Raw genomic sequence first — 27,349 nt, forward strand, 5'->3', positions numbered from 1 at the left:
CGGCGAAGCTCCATCTGAGTCTCCGCCCCCTGTACACCAGTTTAAGATTCTAGCCTTACTCCACCTCTTCCGTCTCTCCTTTCTCCTCTGGGTCCTGCTACCCCCCGGGGTCCCTTCCTTCCTGGATTCTTCTGACGCTGACGTTGACCCCCCTGACTCCTCCCCGTCTTTTCGGCGGGCTTTGGGACCTGGCTCCCTATCCGGGCTGCCAACTGCACCGCCCTCCTGTACATTTGAACTTGGCGCGCGCGCCCAGCCTTCAACCTTCCTCTCGACCGTTTCCTCGCTCCCCGATGGAGGCGTGGCCAATCCTGACTCATGTCCTCCCACTGGCAGTGCGCCGCCTGATCCCGATGCCTGGGACTCCTCCCCCCTACTGCACTCTGGTGTGGACGCTGGTCCTGATTTCCAACTGCTTCTCTCTGAGTCCCCTCTGGCCCCTTCTTCCTGGGGTGTCCCCCTCGGCACCCCCCTTGCTCTGACCATGGGAGCCCCTTTCTGTGAATCTTCCGATTCGCTGGAAAGACTCAGAGACCTCGGACCGCTGTCATCGCTAACATTACCTTCGGACTCCTCCCCCTCGCTCTCTATTTCCTCCCTTTCCTGTGCCTCTGCTCCTGAACCCCTGACAGTTACAATTTGGAACATTCAGAATTTATACTTGCTAATCTTTTTTGTGCAGATTTTTTCAAAGAATAAATTTTCCATTCTGTCAACTCTATACCTCCTGTCAGGAGAGTCGACTTGGCCCCGCGACCATGGGTGCCCAGGGCCATAAGTGCCATGCAATGTACATGGCACTGACACCAGAATTTGTGGGTGCTCGGGCACCCAGGACCCCAGGGAGTTGGCACCTATTCCTTCTTTTAAGAGAAAGTTTTGACTTAGTATGCCTCTGATCTGGATTTAAGGCAGGCATTGGCAAACTCAGCCCTCCAGATGTTTTGGGACTACAACTCCCATCATCCCTGACCACTGGTCCTGTTAGCTAGGGATGATGGGAGTTGTAGTCCCAAAACAGTTGGAGGGCCAAGTTTGCCTACTCCTGATTTAAAGCATTTTTCTTACTGCTTCTGTTACTGCTTCCCCTCCTCAGTCTTGGATGTAAGTTAAGCACAAGAAGAGGTAACCAAAACTTTTTGACTATTTGCAGTCCAAATATGATTCCTTTCTCTTTCTCAGCTTTTTATTTTATTTTATAGAGCCCTAGATGAGGGAATTCCATTTGTACCTTTCTTATCAGGGGCTTACTATCTCTCTCTGACAGAGCCAATGTCCCTTGGCTATTTACATTTCAGAGTTTCACCCTAAACAGATGCTGTTGCCGCCATTGCTGCCATCACTTCACAGCCAACTTGGCACTAAAGCTTCCAGTTCTATGCAGAAAGCAGGACACAACTGGTATGGTAGGTTTACCAATTTTTGAACCAGGCACTGTGTCTCTTTCCCAGGAATTTCCAATATAGCAACCAGCAGGAGTGACGTAAGGTCATCGTTAAAGGAGCTGAACATTTATAAGCACCCCAATCAAAATTGCATCCTTCCAACTGGATATTCCAGGACTGGTAGTCCCAGTCCCATGTGGGAAAACTTACCCCACCTGTGACCTTTCCTCCCTGTGTCCCAAGGTAAATTGGGGGCAGAGGCTGTTAGAATTCCTGCTCCATGATTACAGTCATAGGATTGTTGTCTTTCACATGTTGTTTAGTCGTTTAGTCGTGTCCGACTCTTCGTGACCCCATGGATCAGAGCACGCCAGGCCCTCCTGTCTTCCACTGCCTCCTGCAGTTTGGTCAGTCTCATGTTTGTAGCTTCGAGAACACTGTCCAACCATCTCGTCCTCTGTCGTCCCCTTCTCCTTGTGCCCTCAGTCTTTTCCAACATCAGGGTCTTTTCCAGGGAGTCTTCTCTTCTCATGAGATGGCCAAAGTATTGGAGCCTCAGCTTCAGGATCTGTCCTTCCAGTGAGCACTCAGGGCTAATTTCCTTAAGAATGGATGCATTTGATCTTCTTGCAGTCCATGGGACTCTCAAGAGTCTCCTCCAGCACCATAATTCAAAAGCATCAATTCTTCGGCGATCAGCCTTCTTTATGGTCCAGCTCTCACTTCCATACATCATGACAGTATATGTTTTGACTCCACAGAGTGGGAAGTGATGGAGACAGGATGTTTGTGTTACTGTTTTCCGTGAAGTGGGACTATTGTCCTTTGTTCTTTTTCTCTTTGCTGTCTGATGCTAGAGAGAGAGGGAGCCATGTTGCAGAGCTCTGTGTGTGTTTATATGTAAATAAAGTAGATTAGCCAAAATGCTGAGTTGTTGAGGTCAGTCACGCAAGGTGTGCAAACTCTGCAGATCTCTAAGTGTGCCGGTGTCGGTTGGCATCGGTCGCTGTGATGTTTGGGCTGAAGAAAGCTTATGAAGCTCCTGAACAATCGACCAGGAGAGAGTGAACATGCCAGCCGGGCATGTGTCTCTGCCAGGGTCCTACTCAAGTGTAGGCTGAATTCCTGACAGAGGCGACAGGGACTAACAGAACTGAGGTGAGCTCAGCTCCTGCTGGCTAGCATTCTTTCAGGGGTGCTCTCATTTTTGAGAGTAGCCTTTCTGAAATGTGCATGTCAGTTCGCCTAACCATTTCTGCAAATCAATCCTCGCTTAAAGGCTCAGGAGCAGGCCAGGTCATCCCCCCCCCATCCAACTGGCAACTGCAAAAAGCATACAACTAGGGTGGTAGTTCTCTACCCATTCCATTTGAATATGGCCACATCTGTTCCATACATTGAAAGCACTCATACCAGTTTAACAGTCATGGCTTCCCCCAAAGACTCCCAAGTGCTGGCAGTTTTTAGGAGGCCCCTATACCCCTCACAGAGCTACAACATAATCTCCAACATTTCTCTGATGAAAATAGGGATATCCTATTCAACCCATCTAACTAGGTTGCCCTAGCCACTCTGGGCGGCTTCCAACATATATAAAAAAAATAATAAAACATGATTTTTTTTTAAAAAAAACTTCCCTATATAGGGCTGCCATCAAATGTCTTCTAATGGTTCTCTAGTTACTTAAATCCTTAGCTTGAGGGTCACACAACTCCATACCCTCCAACAGTTCTCCAATGAAAATAGGAACATCCTAAGGAAAAGCGGGACATTCCAGGATCAAATCGGAAACCAGGACAGCTTCTGTAAATCTGGGGACTCAGCTAGACTGCTGAAGAAAAAGTGATTTATTTGTATGTGCAATATAACATTTTGCCACCAGGTGTGGAATCCCGTTTTTCTCTACCTGTTTTCCCTGTTTAAATTTACAACGCTTCTGCTTAAGAAACAATAAGTGTTTCATGCATTATTCATATTATCCTCTCCTAAAGCTTACCCCCTTATCTGTGGGCCCTTAGGCTGCGAGGCAAAAATTCTAGAGGAGCCTGCCAGGCTTAGGCTTAATAGATTTCAGATTTACCTAGCTCTGGTGCCAGTAACTTCACTACCTAGTTTCTAGATTAGATAATGCGCTACTTCGAAGTATTCCTGAACCTTATAAAGGAATGGACACTAAACTAATTCAGATTTTGTGTAACTGAATTGGCATTGGGGCAAGATAATTTGTGCAGGCCCTTGTAAGACAAAATGGCACATGGATGCATCTACACATTTTTAGAGGCAGTTAAATAGAATATGCTCTGCAATCAACTGCCAATGAACATTGCGAAACACATTTTTAGAGGACATAGCTTTCTCCCCCTACCCAATCACTGCCTAAATTTTGTGGCTGAAACCACATCACTATGCCAGTTTCCAGTAAGTATGACAAACTGCTCTAATTAAGCCCATTTAAAATAACAGCTTTATGGAAAACATATGTGAAACCAAATGTGTTTTTAAATTAATTTTCAATTGCTCTTTTGTGCAAATGAGAGAGTTTCAATCAATGCAAATACGATTCAAGAGAACTGGAACACTGAGGACTTACTAGTTTGCAGCAAAAATAAACAAAATGGATGGGCAATGCAAGAACTGCGTAAGATGTTATTAATTCAAAAATCAAAAACTATTCTAACTACAGTACTTTGCAATTAATTTAGGAAAGGGGGAAAAGCTTGGCAACATAATATATGAAACTGTTCAATCTGCAGCACTCAATTGCAATGTTTAAAACTGTGATTTGGCTGGAATTATGGGAGAACTTGCTTATTTAAATGTTCTCTTGTTGACGTTTAGGTCCTCTGTTCTCTATTTGGGATTGCAAAATCGCAGGAGCCCTAATCCCTATTCAAGAATTCTAAATCCCTCATGCAATGAGGCAGTGTGAGGTTAAATTTGCTAGCTCTACTTTCCTTCAACCTGGGCTATCTCCATTACCCTATGTGAGTTGGAGGGATAACATCTGGAGGAGGGAGGCTTTTCTACTCATGTAGGCTCCCCATGCATTTTAGAACCCCAGTTTTCCAGGGTTCTAAATCACACAGGGAGCCTAAATGAGGTTCCAAACGTGTGGAGAGCAATGGCACTAGTGACAGAGGAGGGGGAAGAGAGCAAGCATGCTCATCCCTGTCTCCTCATTACATGAAGGATTTAGAATGTGTGCACTTGAAAACGTTGGCAGCATTAAGATAAATTCAACAGTGTAAGTAAGTTTTGATGGAAGTAATAATGGAATACTGAATGGTTTAGTTTATACAGTACAAACTTTGCAGGGATTTATGCTATGCAAAATGAACAATGGAAAGAAGAAGGGAAGTCGTAGATATTTTAAGGTTGTTTAAATGAATACTCTAAATAGTAAAACAGAAAATTTAATAAAATTATATATATATAAAATTATATACAGTATGTAGAATGTATGCATTGAGTTCTAAACTGTATCTGTAAGCTCTTGTACCTTATTTACCCTTAAAGAGGGAAAAAATCAATTCTGATTCTCCACCCAACACCCTAATAACAATTTGGTGTTTCTCTAACTGGGGCTGTGTGCACATTACTGGCTTAAAATGTAGTGAGGTCATTCATATTTTTTTTTGCTGTGTGTCAAACTGCATTTGAACACTGCTGTATCTAATTTGCCTGGACTGAATGTCCACACCAGTGAGTGGAGATATCTTTGCCCAATGAGCAGTTCTCAACTTGGATCAAAGTCCATTACAGGTTTTTTTTCAGCCAGACTAAGGAGTGGAAATAGGGTCATCTGATTTGTTTAAAAATGAATGCCTATTGAAAAGAATGAAGATGCGATGATATAAAGGTTTGGTCCATGGGAATTGTTTTTGTACTACCAGGCTGCAATGGTATACCCATTTACCTGGGAGTAAGTCCCATTACACTCAGTAGGACTTACTTCTGAGGGCAAGCAGAGGATTGCACTGTTAATTAAGTGGAAGTTGCATAGCTGGAGAAGTTGGTGTCTTGTGCTCTCTTGGGTTTACATTTGCTAGGCAATTGTCTGCATCATTTTGTACCAGTTGAAGTTTCTGAACCGTCTTCAGTGGCAACTCCACAGAGAATGCATTGCAGCTTTCAGTCTGTGAAAATGCAATGGCGCAGATGAAAGTTGCAGAGTCCCTGCTCTCCAAGAAAGGGCACAGCTGATGTATCACATGTAATTGCAAAGTGCACTCCTAGCAGCAGCTATTACCTGCTTATCCAGGAGCAAAGTTGTGTAAAATAGCACACCTACGTAGCTGTGAACCCCATTGGCTACAGAGAAAGAAAACTCAGCCAGAATAGGCAAACTCGCCTTTTTGATATGTAGACTTAAAGCTATTTAATAACCTATCCTGCTGCTTCAAAGCTTTAGTTTCAATGAACTAGGGAGCTCACTGATACTTCAGTGATGGGAGACGGATGGTGAGATTTACCTAACATACCCCTATGTGCCCCCCCATACTACACAATTTCTCCTTCAGGGGTATTGCAACACCATCAGGAACCAGCCACAGGGCCTCTCTCTTACTAGAGTCTATCATCACATTCATATTCCATTAATTAGTCCTCATCCTGCCCACCACTGCATCCAGGCACTGAGCTAAGATTTGGATGGCTACATCCGATTTAGATGTAACAGATAAATGGAATTGGGTGTCATCAGTACACTGATGACAACATGCTCCAAATCCCTTAAAGCCTTGAACTGTTTCATCTGAAGTAGCCTTGGCATAGATGTTGAAGTCCCCTAGAACAACTCTCCTGTGGTTCTCCAACATTATGATTGAGATCACCTCAGCTTGCTCAGTCAGGGAGTTTGCTGGGCAGCATGGTGGGTGGTACACCAGCAACATCCCTAATCTGTCTCTGACCCAACTCCAGATGAAAGTCCTCAACCCCCACCCTGGCTAGGGAAATGCAAACTGTATGGACCATGGAACCATCCTCTCCTCTTCCAGCCAATGTTGGAGGAAGCCTTGAGTGGTGGAGCTGGGTCTTCCTAAAACGTGCAAGGTTGGCTTTCTTATCCTTGATCAAGTTTTAGATGTGTGTGGTCAAATTATGAGCTAACCTAGTTAAGTAGCAGCACTTCCAGATCAGAAGACTTGGTGATAGAATAGCTGGATCACTTAAGGGTGGGTGAAGAGCCAGAGGAGGAGATGGCCCAAAAATATCTAGGTCCTCTTTTTATAGATGACTTGCCTGCATCCAATGCCTTATTGCCACCTGCCTAGAATTTGCTATGAGGTATCCTCACCTTTTCTCCTCCATCACAACTTCCGGGGCACATGTTTGCTCAACAAGCTACCCACACAGCAACCAAGCAACTACACCTCACCGATACTTCTGAACACATCCTCACATAAAACCACAGGAGTTTCAGGCAACTCCTTTAACACCCCCCCATACAATCAGGCTCTTCACAATCACAACGCACACCACATCTCTTCAGCTACAACTAGTCGATAAATCACCCACTAACTACATAAAAATACAACAAACCTGTTAACATCAGCAGCACACTCCAGATAATGGAATAGTTTTATCATTCTCTAGGCCCCAGAACATCCCACTCAAACTATTCAAGCAACAACAGACAGCATAAAACTCCCCCAACTCTCTCTCAGGATCCATACCTTTTAGAACCAGCCAAGTTCTTGTCTTGGTTGGCTCTCCACCAGGTACCTCCAGCTCTCATTAGGGGTATCAACCCACATCCAACTCACTGTGCCCATAGGGCCCTCATTCAGGGCAACCCATAATATCAACATATGGGGTGTATCTCCATCCTCATGGTTTCCCAAACGATTGACCCAAACAAGTGACTAATCTTTGCTGTCACTTTCACCTCATTATTCCTTCATTATTATCATCATCCCCTTATTATTAATTCAATTTATATACCACCTTTTATCAAAAGATCCCTGGGTGGTGTACAACACTGAAAACACACCACAGAACATCATTGATAAAAACATAATAAAAAGCATACTGACAGACAGCCTAATAATAAAGTAGTCATCATAATAACAGCCCTCTCCACCACACTGCTACAAGCCATAGATTATTTAATAGCCATAGTAAAGGTAAAGGGACCCCTGACCATTAGGTCCAGTCGTGATCGACTCTGGGGTTGCGGTGCTCATCTCGCTTTATTGGCCGAGGGAGCCAGCGTACAGCTTCCAGGTCATGTGGCCAGCATGACTAAGCCGCTTCTGGCGAACCAGAGCAGTGCATGGAAATGCCGTTTACCTTCCCGCCGGAGCGGTACCTATTTATCTACTTGCACTTTGACGTGCTTTCGAACTGCTAGGTTGGCAGGAGCAGGGACCGAGCAACGGGAGCTCACCTGAGTAAAGGCCTGAGTAAAGAGGAATATTTGCCTGGTTCCTAAAGGTATGTAACGTTGGCACCAGGTGAGCCTCTCTGAGGAGAGCATTCCACAATCGGGGAGCGACAAGAGTTAAGACTTACCTGTGAAAGAGGAATTTGCATTCTTTTTTTTCTCTTTTTTTGTTTTTATTTTGGTTTAGACTTGTTTGCTTTTTATTGTAATATATTATGAAGAGCCTTAATAAAAAGCTGATTGAAAAGAAAATAAATTATTTGAAATCAGCCATGGAAGTACTCTGAAAATGCTTTTTAGTCCTTCCATTTTTTATTTTTTTTAAAAAGTGCTCCTGCTTTTTAGATCTTTGCACTGCAAAGATTACTCTTTGTTTTACTTTGCTTTAATTTTGTGTCTGCTTTAATTTGAACTTCAATTTTACATTGTGATCTGTTGTAATTTTCTTCTATTTTATGCTTTTAACCTCTATTCTGTGAGGCACTCAGACAGCTTCAGCTCTTGGGTGGTATAGAAAGGTTATTAGTTCATATAATAAAATAAATCTGGACTGTGCTTTGCTTCCAAAGAACTATCGTGAATGCTGAGACTCCAAAAGAGATTGCACAGATAAGCTCTCTGAGATCTTAAAGGGGAAGGAGATCTGCCCTTAAATGACATACAGCAAAACTAATTATAAAGGAATAAGTCCAGCTTTATGTAATCACTCAAGAGTCTGTTTAGACTTTCTTGCAGGGGAAATTAGTCATCTGTTCAGAGATGCCAATGTTCTGTGGGCTATATACATTTGAAATGTATATCAAAATGTGTCCTACATTTCAGAGGGAGGCCATGCATTTTGAAATTCATTTTATTTATTTTGTATAGATGCTAATCTAGTCAATAGTACAATAAACCCAAAAGTCCCATCACAAAAATGTTATCGCAAATGCCTTAAGATATGTCTTGCAGGCCAGGACTAGCCGCCTGAAAAACAGTTTCTACGCTAATGCAATTCTGGTTCTAAACTCAGCATAAGGGGTTTCTGTAGTATAGTGTGTTTTAAAATGGGGTTTTAGAGTTTTTAGGGGGTTTTGAATGTTTTATGTAGTAGTTTTTATGTAGTTTTATGTAGTTTTGTGGTAGTTTTATGTAGTTTTTATGTAGTTTTATGTAGTTTTCAATTTCATTGTTCCGCAAGGGACAATGACAATAAAGATATCGTATCGTATCATATCGTATTGTTGGCCCCCTATTTTAAGATTCCATTTCAAATACATTTTGTTGAGATTGATCCATATCATGAACAGAAGCCAGAGACAACTGTTGTACTATCACACCTAAGTACAGGAAAGGTGAGCTGGTCTTGAAACAGGTTTCTGCACTAGGATCCAATTTCTGCATCCATCCACAAACAAAGGTGATGAATGGGAAGAACAAAAGCTCCTTATTGGCTGCAACAAAAGCTCCTTATTGGCTGTTAAAGGGGTGGGGCCATTGAGTCAAAGCATTTCATACCCCATCCCCAGAACAGATTACTGACTCATCTGTTAAAGGGAATATCTCATGTGCAGCAGCTCATGCACATGCAAGAGTTGGGGAAGAGAGACTTTTCATTAGGAGTCAATAATTTGTTATGAATATCTACTTATTTATTTCACAAGGTGCTCAGAGGTCCTGGCATATTTTGCGATATAAATATTTGTCAAATCTAATTTGTAAATCCTGAATAAACTCTCCAGTGATGATGTGACAGCAACCTGGTATCTCAGGACAAATTAATGAAGCAAAAAGAGGGAATTATTGATTTTGGAGATTTTCTGCAGTAAAATAATGGGCTCAATATAGAGAAAATATTCTTATGTTTGATCCATCTTGATATGGGTTGATCAAAGGTCAGATCGTCAGTAGGCACAGCCCTTATCAAGTGCGGTCAACTAATTTAGCTTGTATCACTATCAAGCAATTTAAACTTTTATTTTAAAAATTCTTAAATTTACTGAAAGTTCAGAACTTTACTGAAAGTTCAGAAAGTACATAACTATATGTGCACCAGGCGTGGTGAGATGTAAATAAAAGAGAGAGAAAGAAAAAGAGAAACAGAACCTGTGTAGAAGGGAAAATAAAGGTGGAGGGGGGGAAACCCAAAACTGTATATTCTATAACGTTGTTATTGTAATTCACCAGCTCTTAACCTAATACGGTATTTGTAAGAATGGATTCCAATTATCATTCAATTTGTCCATGGCAAGTCTGCGTTTATAGGCAACTTAATATACAGTATATAATTTTGATTAGGTCTCCTTTAGGCACCAGTGAGATTAGCTGGGCAAACCCAAATGAACTTTAATCTTATTACAGTGTCACAGTTGCTAATATGTCCTCTCTCCAATAGTGGACAAACAGCGAGGACGGGCACACACAAAAATCAAATTAAAACAGGTCGGAAATTATTTAACAGCTCTGAGACAAACTGAGCATAATCATAAATGTGTGGTCTGTAGTTTATGAGGATTGATCACATTTACAGTGCCGTTCTATACACGTCTACTCAGAAATAAGACCCACTGGGGACAGACCATCCTGTTTTGCCACCTGAGGCGAAATGGGAAGGTGCCACCACTACCCCTCAGCTGAAGCCTCGCTTACCAAGGTCACATGACAGTGGCTGCTTCCAGAGAGATCATGGGGAACTTGTGGGGATCTCATGAGAGTTCTGTGAGATCTCACAAGACCTTGGTGGAAGCCACTGCTGCTACTTCTCCTTGCTTCTCCAACAGTGGTGGTAGGGGCAGGAAGGGCACTCACAGGGGCACTGCCCCATGGGATTCTGACACTCAGTGCGGCTGCCTCAGCCCACCTCATGAGCAGGCTGGCCCTGTGACCCACTGAGTTCAATGGAGCATAGTCCCAGGCATCATCATCATCATTTTATTATTATTTATATCCCACCCATCTGGCTGGGTTTCCTCAGCCATTCTGGACAGCTTACAGTGCATAAAAAAATGTAAAACATTAGACATCAAAAAATTTCCCGATACAAGGCTGCCTTCAGATGTCTTCTAAAAGTCAGATAGTTACTCATCTCCTTGACATTTGATGGGAGGCCATTCCACAGGGTGCCACTACCGAGAAGGCCCTCTGCCTAGTTCCCCATAACCTCACTTCTTGCAGTGAGGAAACCACCAGAAGGCCCTCGGAACTGGACCTCAGTATCCAGGCTGAACAATGGAGGTGGAGATGTTCCTTCAAGTATACTGGGCCGAGGCCGTTTAGGGCTTTAAAGGTCAGCACCAACACTTTGAATTGTGCTTGGAAACATACTGGGAGCCAATGTAGGTCTTTCAGGACCAGTGTTATATGGTCTTGGCTGCTGCTCCCAGTCACCAGTCTAGCTGCCGCGTTCTGGATTAGTTGTAGTTTCCGAGTTACCTTCAAAGGTAGCCCCATGTAGAGCACATTGCAGTAGTCCAAGCGGGAGATAACGAGAACATGCACCACTCTGGTGAGACAGTCTGCAGGCAGGTAGGGTCTCAGCCTGCGTACCAGATGGAGCTGGTAGACAGCTGCCCTGGACACAGGCAAGTTGGTATAAGACTCCAGACTTAGCATGGTATTTACATTTTATCCAACAAATGAAATGTACTGCAATAATATTTCACTTTCCCCTGCCTATTAGAGGTGGTATACATATTAAAGCTTGCAAATCACATGGGAGACATATTCCTAAACAGCCTGGATGGAACAGATAAGTTCCATTGAGTCATCTCTTTACAAGCAAATTTGCGTATGTTTGTATCTTCATGATGAAAGATGCATCAAATGCAAACTATTCATAAAACATCTCTTCCTGTTAGGTAAGACAATCTCACCATTGATGTCATGATTCTTGTTCTTGGCAGACATTATTCTCATGAAGATGTGGGATGGATGCGAGACGTTGTTCCTTCAGATGCATTTTGCTGATGATTTCTTCAAACATCAGCTCCTGGAGATGATATGAACAAGTCTGACAAGGTTTGATAACCTGAAGGTGAGAGCAGTGGGGTGTAGATATACATGCCCTGCAAATCACCTCTGAAATTGGATTTGTCCATATTTCAAAAAGAACTGCTTTCCATATTCTGCTTTGATCTCTTTGCACTTCTTACTTTCGTTACGATTTCTACATCATCATTCTTCATGAACTGGATATAGACTATGTACTGTACAGAAGAAATGATACCAATGTTAAATGTTGACAGCTGCATATCTGTTATTCGGAAGTGGGATAAACCTTTCCCCAGTTTTATTCTACACCAACTTTCTAAACAATATGGGGCCTGCATCTCCTTGGAAGCCTTAGGCAGATGTAATGGTTCCTCAGATCCAGAACTGAAGAGTGCCATTACGATTTGCTTAACAGGCAAAATTTCACCATCACCATTCTCTGAGAGAAGTGAAGCTACAAACTGTACATTCCGCACTGCTTCCGCACTGTTAATGTACAAGAGGCACCATGCCGAGGGACAACAGCAGGAAATGGCTACTGCCCTCATACTCCTCTTTGGAACTTCCCATAGGTATTTTATCAACCGTTGTAGAAAACAGGATGCTGAACTCAATGGACATTTGGGTGTATCTAGCAGGAGCCATCTTCTGTTCTTTTTTTCTTTCAAGATATTAAACTGGGATGAAGATAAATGTTTGTAACTACTACAGGTCAGGGTTGCATTCCACCAGGATTTTCTGTAGGGAGAGTAGTTTGATCTGCCAAACAAAAATGGCAAATGCAACAGCACCACAGTCGTATTAGGGCAAACTAAAAAGTTCATGAATGCAATGAATGTGTACACTGTTTCATTGTGTAATTATTAGTTTTTTAAATAAAAAAAATCCCCTCTCAAAGGCTGCCATTTGTATTGCAGTGAAGCATCTCCTGAAATGCCAATAGCAACGCCTCAGGGTGGATTTTTGTGGTGACCAAGATAAATTCAATAAACAATCGTAATAATCAAGGGTCTGGAAACCAAGCCTTATGAGGAACAGTCGAGGGAACTGGGTATGTTTAGCCTGGAAAAACGAGGAGTCTGAGAGAAGATATGATAGCCATCTTCAAATATCCCAAGGGTTGTCATGTGGAAGATGGAACAAGCTTGCTTTCTCCTGCACTGGACAGTAGGGCCTGAACCAATGGATTCAAGTCGCAAGAAAGGAGATTTCAACTAAACATCGAGAAGAACTTTCTGACAGTAAGAGCTGTTTGGCAGTGGAATGGACCCCCTCAGGAGGTTGTGGACTCTGCTTCATTGGATGTTTTTAAGCAGATGATGGATGCTTTAGTCAAGATTCCTGCCTTGCAATTGGTTGGACTAGATGACCATGGAGTCCCTTCTAACTCTACAATTCTATGATTCTATGGAACTTTCCATTGAATGTATGTCCCTTGGGAGAGGCTGCTGTCCATCAGATCTCAACAGGTGAACCTAGGAAGCTGCCTTATACTGAGTGTTATCATTGGCCTATCTAGCCTAGTATCGTCTACACTTATTGGCAGCAGCATCCTAGGGTTTCAGACAATGAGTAGGTTGGTTACCATCCCGCAATTATGGTTTTAACTAAAAGTTAGGGATATGCATTACCCCTGCTGCAGAACTGAAAAAGAAAGTATGTCCAAGACCAAATAGACTCTTATGATTTGTGGGGCTATTTTGACATCTACCACTTTATAGTACATTAAATTCCATTAACTTTATGAGTTTCTGCTCCTGCATTAATGTCAGTGATACTTTTGCACTTGCTCACCCTCTATTCATCTCATGTTGAGAGGGAGAGAGTAAGAGTTCCTCATTGCTAAAGAGCTTATTAGGAATGAGCGTGGGCCAACAACCATGAGATCCAGCTATTTATGTCCAGATAGGAAAAATTATTGCTGCCACAGAAATGTTCTCAGAACCATTCTGTGTTGGTTTAAAATGGAAGGACATAACCTCAAATACTAACACAACTAGACGGAACGTTAACCAAATCTGTTTTTAGCAACATGAACAACATTGATAAAAATGCAGGGCACCTCCGTAGCATCAAAGTGCCTCACATCTTCATAGATAAAACAGTGTTTACTTATGGCAAGTGTGAATGTAATAACATTAGTAGAAGCATTAGTCTTGGTAAATTCTGCGTTTAAAATGCATATAAATAAGGATTTGAATTTATTAATTTTGGTCCCAATACAAATTCCTCATTTTCATGTGATGGGCAGATAAATTGTGCCCATAGGAGTAGTTAAGTTCAAATTCCCTGCAGTGGTACATTATAGAACATAAATGTATCCCTTTTACTAAATGACATCTTCAGGACTAGGCCTACCATGAGTCAGAGTGAGGTGGTGGCCTTTGGCGAAGGTTAGTGTCAGGTTTCAGGGAATCCTATCCCTCCTACGGTGGGATGCCAAGAAGCAGATAAACAAGAAGAGTTCTTACCCAGTAGTTTATTCAGTATTTACAGAGAAAGACAAAGGAATGCGGTCTCTCTTAGATAACAGCACACCAGGTAAAGTTCCACCCCCTCAGCCCAGTGCTGGATTTACGTATAAGCTAAACAAGCTATAGTTTAGGGCCCCACTCTCTTGGGGGCCCCAAAAAAAATTAAAGGGGGAAAAACTGTATGTATACTTCCAAAATATAAGATAAAAAAACAAATAAAATGAAGAAGTGTGCATGCACACAAAAGCTTATACCTAAAACTACTCAGTTGGTCTCCAAGGTGCTACATTATAATTTTAAAATTCTTTTGGAAGGATTCTTTTAAAGTCTTTCTTAGATCATATAACTTTTTTGAAGACTTGATTCTTTTAAGGGAGTTTTTAGATTTTTTAAGAAGTGTCTTTTTAACTATCTTTTTAAAGAAATTATAAAATTTATTTTGTTTAAGGCTGACCAACATGGCTACCTACTTGAATCTAGTAAGATGGCTTTAGATACCTATTAGGTCCATAAATTACTATATAGCATATATTCAACACAAAGAACAGCAACAATTTGTTGCTGACAAAGGACAGCTGGACATATAAAGGGCCCCATTACCTTCAGTAGCTTAGGGCCTCATCAAAACTAAATCTGGCCCTGCCTCAGTCCCTCCTATTCTACATCACCCCTGTGCTGGATGATCTGTGCTTTCTGCCTCTGAGCTTTCTGTTCTACCTCTCTCAATGCATGCCGGGTCCTGGGGGGGGGGGGGTCAGGAACGCTTTCTAGAGACACTGAGTCTGTTGTCTGTCTCTCCCCGGTGCTTCTTCTTCTTCCTGCTGCTCTCTCAATATTTCCCAGCTTCCCTCTTCTGCAGCCTCTGAACTGTGACCTTCTGCAAACCACTGTTGTAAATCTATACTGTCCTCCTCTTCTCGGGAAGGTGCAGGAAGGGAAGGGGGCAGTCCCCACCATTCCTCCTCAGTCCAGCCCCTGACAGTCAGGGAGCAAACATTAGATGTTGTCCTGTCCTGTGCCCCTCAGTGAGCTAACCTACTGCCTTCAGGTGCAGTAGGAGGTTCTGTCCTGGCAGCAGTGTTGAAGCAAGATTTAACTGCCTGACCAGCATGTGGAATTTAGTAGACTTTGCTGAAAGGCATATTCAAGTGTTGCTTGTTCCTACTTGTAAAATGTAAATAGTGGTCTCCATAGATCAGGGCTGGAGAACCTATGAGCTTCCAGATGTTGTTGGGCTCCAAGTCTTATTAACCACAGCCAGCATGGTCGGTGGTCAGAAATAACGGAATATCAGGAGAGCCTCAGGTTTCTCATCCTTGTCACATGGGAATGGCATATAAACTGTATAGTACTTTGCATACTGAGGGTTTAATAAAGACAATTAAGCTTCCATATAGAGGTTTACTACTACAGATAGGCTTGGAAGAGATGATCCTTGGGGCCCCTTCAGACTCTACAATTCTATGGTTCTGTGAAATGGAAAACAGCCCTGAGTGCTCACTGGAAGGACAGATCGTGAAGCTGAGGCTCCAATACTTTGGCCTCCTCATGAGAAGAGAAGACTCCCTGGAAAAGACCCTGATGTTGGGAAAGATGGAGGGCACAAGGAGAAGGGGATGACAGAGGACCAGATGGTTGGATAGTGTTCGCGAAGCTACCAGCATGAGTTTGACCAAACTGCGGGAGGCAGTGGAAGACAGGAGTGCCTGGCGTGCTCTGGTCCATGGGGTCACGAAGAGTCAGGCATAACTAAATGACTAAACAACAACAACAACAACATGAAATGGGTGATTTAGATATCACAAATGGGTTGTTGGCAACAAGCTTTTAGAAGCTTCGAGATTTCCTGTGCAATGGGTAAATCTGGGTTAAATGAAATGCAGGGTGGCGTTTCGTTGCCAGTGTTGTTGCGTGAGAGAGGAACAAGCACGAGCAGCACTGATCCCACCATAAACGCCCATCTGGAAACACTTTGCAAGACGCGATGCGATGCGCATTCTCAGAGAAGGGGATTTCCATTCATTAGTCGTCATTTGCAGAAAGTGGCCCTTACAGGAATTCCTGTGAATTTTGCATGACATCTTTAAAAATGATTTAGATGTTGGGAACTCATAGAAAAAGAAGCTGAATGGAAGTGAATGGGAAGTGTATGTTCGAATCCTTTTCTTATGTTGTGCATACTGCTGCCACGAGCTGTTCTAACAGTGAATGATGCAAAAGGAACTAAATACAAGAGATGGCATGTTTATCGACCGTGTTTGTTTTTAAGTAGAACAAACTCTGTTTCCCCTCTCTTCTCTCAATAATGATTCAACGTTTTACCTTTTCTTCCCACATCCTTTTCCTGTTTTTACCCATTCAATCCTTTTTTCCCCTCCGCCTGCCCTGATTGTGCTGGTTTTGGATTGAATCCAGGCTGGGTTTCTCTGCAAAGCTCCAGATGTTTGCAATAATGTATGACTGAAGTGAATGCCAGTGGTAAAAGGATACTTTTTCACAGGAAATAGTTTGCATCTGACACCAACCAATTTCTCTTTGGGGAGAAAAAGAAGACGTTTGCTAGCTGACAGTTATGCAGTAAACAAAAACAAACCAGTGGCAAGATGTTTAGGAGATGTTTCTGTCAATTAAGGTCCTTTTAAAATTAATACACACACATACACAATCCACTGAGAAATTCTCCTACGTGGGCTCCATTGTAATAAAAGGGAACCTTGCACAGCCGCCACTCATTTTAATGCAGCTTGTGTAGATTTTTTTCCATGAATTTGTTCAAAGGCCCACCTAATTCATCATCCTGTTTCCTATAGCAGTGAACCAGCTGCCCTCAGGAAGTCCACAAACAGGAAATAAAGGCAATAGTCCTTTCCTAGTTGCCTCCATCCCAAGAACCATGATCATGCCTGTGAACATAAAGGCTGCAGTTAGTCATCATTGCTATAAAAATAATAATAATGGTTTCATTTATCTCTTCCTGCTCCCAAGTTACATGCCGTATAGCCTGTGGGTATCTCCAGATTTCATCCTTATTTGCTTGCACATTGGGGAGGCTAGATTATGTCCACTCTTTATTGAACATTCGTTCTAATTTGTTTGTGGCAAGTTTATATGACAATGAGCATTCATCCGGATTTGTTTGTGGAGGGGCTATACACTCTCCTGTCAATCGACCTTCAGTCTCACACTTTTTAATGCATTTTTTCTCATCACTTTCTGAGCTGCAAAAAGTCCAAGTTTTGTAAAGTGGAATTTGTGTTGGGTGGGTCACTTTAATCAACCTTAAATGTGCAGACCTACATTTCCAGCATGCAACTTCCAGGTAAGTGTGCAAAGGGTTGCAGGATACATGTACCCCCCCCCCCACAAATATCTCCTTTGTCAATATCTAAGTACAATAAACAAGTACAATAAAGTTCCAATAAATAAGTGCAAGGCTGTCCCAATACATTTTGGTGCCAAAGGTGGAATAGCAAATTCTTGCCCCTCCCCGCTCCCATTGCATACTACCGAAGGGCTGGCCAAGTTATTTAGCAAGTGGGGCACAAAATCCCTCATGAATTTGTCACCAAAACCAAGAATTCAAAAATAATAAATTTAAAAGTAACAAGTTTGCTGATAAATCAAGTGCCAGAGGTGGCTTCCTCACACCACCTAATGGCCATCTCTGAATAAGAGGATTTGGATGGGGCATAAATAGGTACCTGTTGTGTCAACACAAAGCAGGATATTTTGCCAAATTTCCAAGCAGATGTTTCAGTGTATATTTTATGATAGAGTATTAAGATTTTAAAAGCTGGGAAATAACAGAGTTAATCTATTCATGGTCCTTCAGGCTCCAACATAAGCTATTTAAAACCTGACACTTTTAGAAACTCAGGGATATTTATGTTTTACTAATATATTAGGCTGATGCTCTGTGTCGAGTTGTCAAGACTTCCCGTCAATGAACTGTTGATAAGGCATTCTTCTGGGCTTGTCTTTGGATGCTTATAATTCTTTAAGGCTACCACGATGAAACACTTATTTTTATATCTTGCGGACTCTTATGTGAGTTCAAGTGCTTTGTGTCTCCAACATTTATTTAGACGTTTTAACATACCGCCTTTTGCGCAAGCTCAGGGTGGTTTACAGTAAAGTCAAATCAGGATTTTTTTTTTTTTTTTTTTACAAAATAACAGATCCCTTATCATGTAACCAAATAAAGCTACAAATGAGAAGATCACATAGGTAAAGGTAAAGAACCCCTGGATGGTTAAGTCCAGTCAAACTTGACTATGGGGTTGTGGCGCTCATCTCGCTTCAGGCCGAGGGAGCTAGTGTTTGTCTGCAAACATCTTGAAAAAACTGCTAGGCTGGCAGAAGCTGGAACAGAGCAAAGGGAGCTCACCCTGTTGCATGGACTCGAAATGCCAACCTTCTTATTGGAAAGCCCAAGATGCTCAGTGGTTTAGATCACAGCGCCACCCCCTCCCTACAGAAAATCACAAAAGTATATGAAGAACAACAATAGTGAAATATCATACAATTTTTGCTGCCCAATGCCTGGGAAAACAAAAATGTCTTTACCTTGTGGTGAAATTATGCCAAAGTGCCAAACAGGCATCCTTGGGGCATGCATTCGATTAAAAAAGGGCTATTCTACCATTGCCACCCTCTGGTACTCTTCCTGGAAAAGGGACGTGGGTGGCACTGTGATCTAAACCACTGAGCCTCTTGGGCATGCCGATCAGAAGGTTGGCGGTTCGAATCTCCGCGATGGGGTGAGCTCCCATTGCTCAGTCCCAGCTCCTGCCAACCTAGCAGCTCAAAGGCACGCCAGTGCAAGTAGATAAATAGGTACCGCTACTGCAGGAAGGTAAACAGTGTTTCTGTGCACTCTGGCTTCCATCACAGTGTCCCGTTGCACCAGAAGTGGTTTAGTCATGCTGGCCACATGACCCGGAAAGCTGTCTGTGGATCTCGGCCTGAAAGTGAGATGAGCGCCACAACCCCATGGTCGCCTTTGACTGGACTTAACTGTCCAGGGATCCTTTACCTTTTTTTTTTTTAACCTACTCCCCCTGTATTTTGTGATTTTACCTTTGTCCTAAGGTGAAGCTGTGTCCTTTTCAAATAGCATTTGGAAAAGGAAACCCGATTGCTGTATTAGTAAAAAAAAATAAAAAATATTTCCCACTTTTCACCATGTAGGTCTCAAAGAAGCCTTTTTAAAACAAAAATTACCCTCCTTCATTTTAAATAATGTAAGATCCATTTTGGTTCAGTGTACTTACCCAATGGTGCTAAACAGCTCAAGAATATAAGAATCATCCATTGGCAAGTTTTATACAGTCCATTCGAGATCTTTCTTCTGTTTCAAATTGTGAAATTTTATTGATTTTTTTTATTGTAATTTTTTACTGCATAAAAAACTCTACCTTCTGCCAGGATGAGTGGGTCTTTCAGCAGAGATGCAAGAAATAGCTAGAAAAGTGTGGTAAAATAAGTAAATGGCTGCTTCCACCCCTTATACGAAAATTTATACTAATAATTCTAAACCAACCAGGGCTTATTTTCAGTTGGAACTCACCAGAACTCAGTTCTGGCACCTCTGAAGTGGGTGCCATTGCCATTATAAGAGAACAAGGGAGGCATTCATGATGAGTTCCAGCACCTCTTTTTCGAGAGAAATAGCACTGAATACAATATATATCATGATTAATTGTGAAGTCTTGTGCACTGCTCCAAAGCATTTTAAAAATAATTATTTTATTTTAAAATCACCCACATAGAAAACAGGGAGTTTGGGTTGCTTACGCAATGCAGGTTTCAGAAAAAGTTTCTGGCAGCGACATGATTCATTAGCATCGCTGCAAGATGCAGTATTGATTCTTGCTTTGTAAAAGTGGCAACTAAGAAGCTACTGAAACAAACACTTCATCAGCTGGGTTGCTTTACCAGCGTCTCAAACATCCAATTACTGATCAGCAGTAACTTTGCTTAGCTTAGATCCTGTAAGCTAATGAGATCACAGCTGTTAACGGTATGTTGTGTACAAGATATACTTAATGAGTGTTCATTAAACAGATTTTGGGGGTGAGCTTTTTGATACTTTTAGGAACCCAATAATGAAATTGCTGGAACAGGCCAAAGGCCTATCTAGTCCAGTATTGTCTTCACTTGTGATTCAAATCCAATGGCATTCAGAGACATGCTGCCTCTGACATGTAGCCAAAATACAGCCCTCATAGCTAGTAGCCGTTGACTTATCCGCCATGAATTTCCCTAATCCTCTTTTAAAGCCATATAAGTTTAAAGCTGCCGCTACAACTTGTGGGGGCAAATCGCAAAGTTAACCTTTGTGCTGTGGTACTTTCTTTTGCCTGTTCTGACTCTTCTGTTGCCTTCTGCAAGACAATCTGCAGGAGGGCAGTTTGGATCATGGCCATTTTGTCCTTTAAAGATCTTTCGAGCGCATCAGAAAAAATGTCAACGAATCAATCAATATTTTTCAATAGCTGTTTTGTGTTCAAATTGCTACTCGAAATTTCAACATGGAATTATAGGTTGCCTCAGAAATATGCACATCTGTCTTTGTATGTGTGTGTATACCAGCTCTATAATGAGGGGAGTCATCTAATGAACTATATTAGTCAGTAGGAGAATTGTACCCAATTATTCATACTTTCTTGGGAAAGAGCCATACTGAAGCAGCAACAAAATGCTATACATATCTATTCAGAAGTAAGCTCTACTGAGTTCAGTAGGACTTACTTCTAACTAAGTGCAAAGGATTGAAGTCTTTGTGGGATTTACTTCTGATTTAGGGTTGCCATACGTCTGGATTTTCAATTATGGAATTAGTGTCTGAGGGGGATTTCGGGGCAACTCAATGCAGTCAGAATGACTATAGTTGTTTAAAGATGACCGCGAATACAGTGTAGCAAATTTACTAACTCTCACTGAGAACCAAAATTATGCAATTGTAACCTTTTTTGAAAAATATACGATCCCCAGCAGACATGTGGAAGAGTCTTTTACAGTCAATTTTACTACAAATCAATACAAGCCACTGCTCTCCAAAACGCCTCTTAGGATTGTGCAAGAGTAAAAAAACCTAGAATGTGGCAATAAATATTTAATGTTGATAATATTTTAGTAATTTACTCTTTGCATCAGGTAAGGTGCAGGTTACTGAGCCGCCTTGTCTAAATAGAACTATTCTGTTAGGAACATAGGAAGCTTTTTTGGTATTCTCAGCATTGAAAAGTAGTGACTCTTCTGTGCGTCTTCAGAAATTCAGAGGGGGTGGTAGTGGTGGGAGCTTCGGTGATGTGACAGCATTGGACCAAGGACCTTCTGCATACAAGTGATTTGTTCTACCACTGAGCTAAGACCCTTCTCCAGGATTTTGTGATGAAGTTGAATACAATCATTTATAATGTAATTCTCTGACAACTGCACACACATCTTGTTATGTTTGGAAAAAAGGTTGAACCCCACAGAGGATTCTACCTTAATAAATGATCCCACCTCCCATTTCCTTGAATTTCTGAAGTCCTAATACTTTGAAGATAGAAGCAAACTTCCCCATTGCATTTTCTTATCTTTCTATAACAGCTGTTTCATTTCATTTATCCAGGTCCTATTTCCTTGTGGTATTTTTCCAGTTTCCTGGAAGCTGTTGTCCTGTTCTCCACTTGTATCCTAGTTTCCCTTCTGTAGTTCTCATCAGAGCACTTCAGATGTTCCTCACAGTTTTTCGGTGGCATCTCATTTGCCATTCCTTCGTTATATAGCACCAATTTTTATATTATCCATTTTTAACATTGACCAATTTTTTTATCTCTCCCCCACTTACAGTTCACATATAGCAGTGGTTCCCAACCTTTATTTGGCCATGCCCCACCTAAGCATCTCTAAAATCCTGATGCCCACCCGCCGTGACATATAATTCTTATTATTCAAAAAGTGAACCCCTATTCACGTGGAGGAAGCCTAAAAGGCCATTAACTGTTAATAACTCATTCTCGAATTGTCCCCCTTAAAAATCAAATTGCCCTCCTGTGGGGTCTGTGCCCCACATTGGGAACCTCGGACATATAGGAATTAACGTCACAGGGGCTTCCTGCTAACATTTCACTTGGCTACTATCAAGACTAGAGTTACTATTTTGATGCCTCCACAGCAGCCTATATTTCCTTATGAATTCCACCGAAAAGGCTCCTTATAGGAATCCAAAATGCCATTTGAAACCTACAGAATATGACTGGCCAGCCTTCAAGGCTGGGTCCATGGCAGGGGTGCCAACCTGAATAAAATATTGGGGTGGGGGGCAGGTAAGCTCCACCCTGCATTATCAGCCACACAAACCATTTGATCGGCAATGCCCATCAACTGGGAGTGGTGGTGGCGCCCCTTTGGGGGGTGAAGACCCCTCAGAGTTGGCTCCTATGGTCTATGGGCATAGCCAGGATTTATGTTGGGTGGCAGGGCAGGACAACCCACCTGTCATCATCCTCTTCCTGGCTTTGTCTAGCAGATTCAGCATGAAACGTCTCAACAACAGCTGAATTACCCTGAGAAAAAAATCTGTCAAAATCTTTCTACAACTTCTGCTTTTAGTTAAGAATGCTTATTTATTTACTTGATTTTGTGGGAGGGGGCAACTTGTCCCTTCACCCACGCCTGGGTCTTCTTTATCTCGCCCTGTTCCTGAATTTCTTTGCAAATCATGGGTGTAGGCAGGATTTATTTTGGGAAGGGGGTAGGCTATATGTTGGGGGGGGGGTGCAGAACCGAGTTACCTGCGACACAATTGGATTAGTTAAGTGTTTTTATTTATTTGCTTGATGGGAGGCAGCTGCACCCCCCCCCCCGGTTACGCCCTTGTTGCAAGTGTTCAAATGTAGTTGCATCCCTCCCTTCCCCTTTTCTAATAATAATAATAATAATGGCCAGTGGGATCCCCCGCAGAGCTGTTGCGCCGCGATCCCGGCATTGGCATCGAGAGAAGTTTTAGAGGCAGTTCTTCCCGCGATCTGGCCGCCGCTCCGGGGGAAACAGAGAAGCGTGGCGCCAAATTTGGGCGACGAGTCCAACATTTCCCCCTCTCCGCCTTCTTCCCCCTTTCTCCGCCGCCAGAGAAACGCGGGAAGGGAGCCTGCGATCTCCTCCGCCCCGATCCGCTCGCAAGATGCTCTCAGCCAATGGATCTAAGCGGGGAGCGCGCGCAACGAGCAAGCGAGACCGGAGCGATCCCCTCCCCCTAAAAAAAAAAAACCAAAGCAAAACACGCGGGCGGGAAGCAGCGGGTCTTGCGCAGGGACGATCGCCGCCTCCTTCCTCCTCCGCCTCCCTTGGCTCCTCACGCACTTACACCTCTCCCCGCGTCGCCAGAGGAAATGAACAGTCTCCCGAGGCCTCTCCAGAGTGACTCTGGGCGAAACCATCCCGTCGCAAGGGGCGGGTGGGTTCTAGAGCCGACACACACGCGCGCGCGCGCAAGGCCCCCCCCCCCACCGTTTCCCCTCAGAGGCGGGAGGCAGTTTGAGAAAGAGCCGCGCTCGGGTTTTTTTTTTCTCCCTCCCCCCCCCCCCCCGCGCCACGCGCTCCGTGCAACATCCCGTCCAGCGCCGCTCGCTCGCCGTCGAGAGGATTAGGCGGGATTTGTGGGCTGAAGGCATGTGGCGAGGGCTCTGAGGGGGGTGGGAAAAAAGCCCCGCGGGGTTGTTGTTTTTCCCTGCTTCCCCGCCCGCCTCCTGGGCGAGCGGAGCGCCCTGCATGTCTGTGTCGCTCGGCGAGGGAGGGAAGCAGGCAGCAGGCAGGCGCAGGCGCAGCGCCCGCCCGTCCGCTCGCCTGCCTGCAGCCCGGGCTCCCTCGCTCACTAGTGCAGTTGCCGGGGCGTTGATGGCAGCGGCGGAGCGCGCCCGGAGCACGACGGCAACGCCGCCGCCTTGGGGCCCCGAGCCCAACATGGGCAGCCGGCACGGAGGCAGCAGCAGCAGCAGCGGCGGCCGCAGCGGCAGCTCCGGGGCCCCTCAGCGGCGGGACGGCGACGGGCGCCGTGGCCCCTCGAGGGCCAGCCAGCTCTCCTGACCTGCCTGCCTGCCGCGCTCTCCCCCTCCTCCCCCGGCGCTCCCCGCCGAAGAATGTCCGCCAAGTCCAAGGGGACCACCTCCTCCTCCGCCACCTCGTCGTCCGTGTCGTCTCCGGCCGAAGGGCTGCCGGCAGCCTCCAAAGCCAAGGTGAAGGAGCAGATCAAGATCATCGTGGACGATTTGGAATTAGTCCTGGGGGACCTGAAGGACGTGGCTAAGGAGCTGAAGGAGGTGAGAGGGAAAGAGTGGGGGAGAGAGAGAAGGGAAAAAGAAAAAGAGAGAATAAACACCACCACCCCCTCCGATCCGATCTGTGTGCCTGCGGGACCGAAGGCGCCAGAGGATCGGGCAGAGTCCGGCCGCTTTCCCCCCAGGCGGGACCGGCCCAACTCTTGGGCAACTGTGACAGGCGGCTGGAAGAGCCGCCGTCTCCTAAGCCGGCGTGGACCGGGCTGCGCCAGACTTGTTACACTTTCGAGTCTTGCCTGGTCACCACGAGCGATCAACTAGTGGCTTCGTCTTTGGGAGCGACGGGGTGGCGGTGTGCGGGGGGTGGGGGTGGGGTGGGGATGGAGAAGCCCAGCCAGTCGCTTCCTATCCTGCCTCCGCGGGGCTCGGGGTGCCGGATCGCCTTGCGCCAAGAAAACTGTCTTTCCTTGATCTTACTAACCCTCCGTGGCGGGGGGGGGGGGTGTGTGATCGAGACGGGGCGGCGCGCAGGCTTTGGGGTTGCCCACCTCTTTGGGATGACTTACGAACAGCCGAGAGGACTCCCCAAACCCATCCCCGGGCGCGGATGGGAGTAGCTTGGGACGTGAGGGGGGTGGGGTGGGGGGAGAGGAAGAGGCTGCGATGCTTTGCCCGGCGCCACCCACCCACCCCATTCCGCCCACTCCAGAGTTTGGTTTGTAAGTGGCGGGGAGGAGGGGGTAGGAGGAGGAGTTGTGCCTCTCCATCTTTCCGCGTAAAGGGCTGTGTGGGCATTTCTCCCCTCCCTCCCTCTCTCTCCTGCTTCCCCTCCCCACTCCAGATCTTGGGCTCCAGATTTAGCGTTTAGTCATTGCATTAACTAAGGAGATGCTTCCTTCCCTGACAGCAGCGACGCCGCTTCACGCCTTTGGTTCCCCTCCCCTCCCCTCTTTTTTCCCGAGGGTGGTTATTTCTGTGCTTTCTTCTGCCGGCTGTTATTTTTAGGAGGTTGGGGCGACGTCGCCGCTTGGAGCTTGTCAAAGTAAAGTTCCTGCGTAGAGCAAAAGGGGAGATTCCTTGCAGGGAGAGAAGGGGGCAGGGAAAGCTGGCAGTTTAGGCCTGGGAGGGATTCTGCTAGGTTTTGGATACTCCTGCTTCCTTCCCAGATCCCACAGCCTCGACACAGATGGTGTCTTCTGTGCAGGAATTGACTATGGTGATCCTCAATGCCTTAATGCCAACCCTTAAGGATCCGCAATCCTTACGTGCAGGCACAAGGTAGAACTTGTCTGTTCTGATGACTCCATCAACACTGTGATCTAAATAGATTTGTATTTGCTTTTTCATTGCAAACATAGTTTCATCGGCATCATTTCCCCAAACTTCATCTAGTAGAATGGTTGGATGTGATCTTTGTAGAATTTGAAGGTGGTGGGTGCTTTTCTTTCTAAAATGGACTTTTATAAGACTTGGACCTTTTGTTTTCGTACTGATGGTTACAGGTTGTGACAGATGATGGTGTTTTTAGTTCAGTGGAATCAGAAGAAATCTCCATGTACTTATATATTTTTTATCAACAACTGTCAAAATTAAGCAGGCTGCATCCCGTCCTCTTCATCAGAGAAATATGTACAGGGTGAGCTGGGATCTTGGTAGCTCTGAGAGAAAGGTTGTGAAGAGCAGCAGGCTGTTAGTTCCTATTCACCTTGTTTGATGCTATAAACTTGGAGTTCAGCATCCTGAAGTTGGTTAACTGAGTTGGACAGGTCTGAATTACAAGAGTGAATTAAAAAATGAGTTGCTGGTACAACTTGAGAATTATTAGGCAGAGGCTATAACCCGTATTAGGAAGTCGGTCCCAGTTATTGGGATTTCCTTCTTAGTAAACATATATAGGATTGGACTCTCAAGGTATCAAGGGTGGAGAATGGACCAGTTTTGCAAACACCAAGAGACACTTCCCACATTTGGAAATATAATTGCCAGAAATGTCTGGACTTTCCTTTTCAGGCCTGAAACACAGAGCCAGTGCACAAAATATCTATTTGTCTCATATAGTTTAGGAACCAATGTAATATTTCCTTAGCCAGTGGCAAATGTCAGCTCCTATAGCTTAATTTGCAGGCAGAATGCAATTACTGTGTTGGATGCTCTGAAGTAGCAAAACATTGCAATTCAAATAACACAACTTATCTGTCCATTTTGGAGATTCCTCAGATCTTTATTAGTTTGTGTGTGTGTGTGTGTGTGTGTGTGTGGCACAACTGGTGGACAGATGGTGGGATTAGAAGCTGAAATTCAAGTCTGAAGCACGTGTGCATTGCTTTGTAATCCTGTACATTACATTATACAAGACTCTCTCTCTCCTGCCCCCGTTTCCTAATTTCATAGAGGTTTAACAAGATTTTCCCCCCTAAGGGAAACAAATTGCTCAGAAACAAATTTTCATTTCCTGGAGAAAGCTGTACGAAGGATCAGAAATATCCTTTTTTTACTCTACCAACTCCACTTTCACTACAATTCTCCTTGCAGATATGCCAATAGCTTGTTATCTTAATGTGCATATTCTGCCTTCCAAGTATTTGTGGGTGTTTGGTATTTTTAAACACACACAGGTATACAATCTGTGGCATTGGAGCCTCATATTCCCCCCCCCCATCTCATTTTATATCTTCTGAGGCTGCCCTTTCTTTCATTCTGTCCCATCAGAATTCCCTTCTTCCTTCTTGCTCATTTCCTTCTTATTTTTCCTTGCCTTTGAGCATGGTTCCCTCCCCCTTTTCTCCTTCAGAACAATTGAACAGACTAGTGTTTTGTTTGAGAAATATACATTGATATAGATTGAGCTGCATTGGTTTGTTGATCAGA

The 27,349-nt window shown here is 44.0% G+C and overlaps 1 protein-coding gene across 4 annotated transcripts in view; it reads left to right on the forward strand.

Moving 5' to 3' along the window:
• Positions 1-27,349, forward strand: part of PRR16 (proline rich 16) — a 157,984-nt gene that overhangs the window by 13,345 nt on the left and 117,290 nt on the right. Inside the window, exon 1 of one of the 4 annotated variants that reach the window (XM_080973084.1) lies at positions 24,213-24,523. The exons of 2 other annotated variants lie outside the window; for them this stretch is intronic. In XM_080973084.1, the coding sequence (XP_080829210.1) occupies positions 24,344-24,523 (180 nt within the window). In that variant the 5' untranslated portion in view covers positions 24,213-24,343. Of the gene's footprint in view, positions 1-24,212; positions 24,524-27,349 lie in introns of those variants that run through there. One more of the 4 variants, XM_080973088.1, reaches the window with a different exon arrangement.

Source organism: Podarcis pityusensis (assembly GCF_964106645.2).
Source record: "Podarcis pityusensis genome assembly, chromosome: 11".
Lineage (NCBI taxonomy): Eukaryota > Metazoa > Chordata > Lepidosauria > Squamata > Lacertidae > Podarcis > Podarcis pityusensis.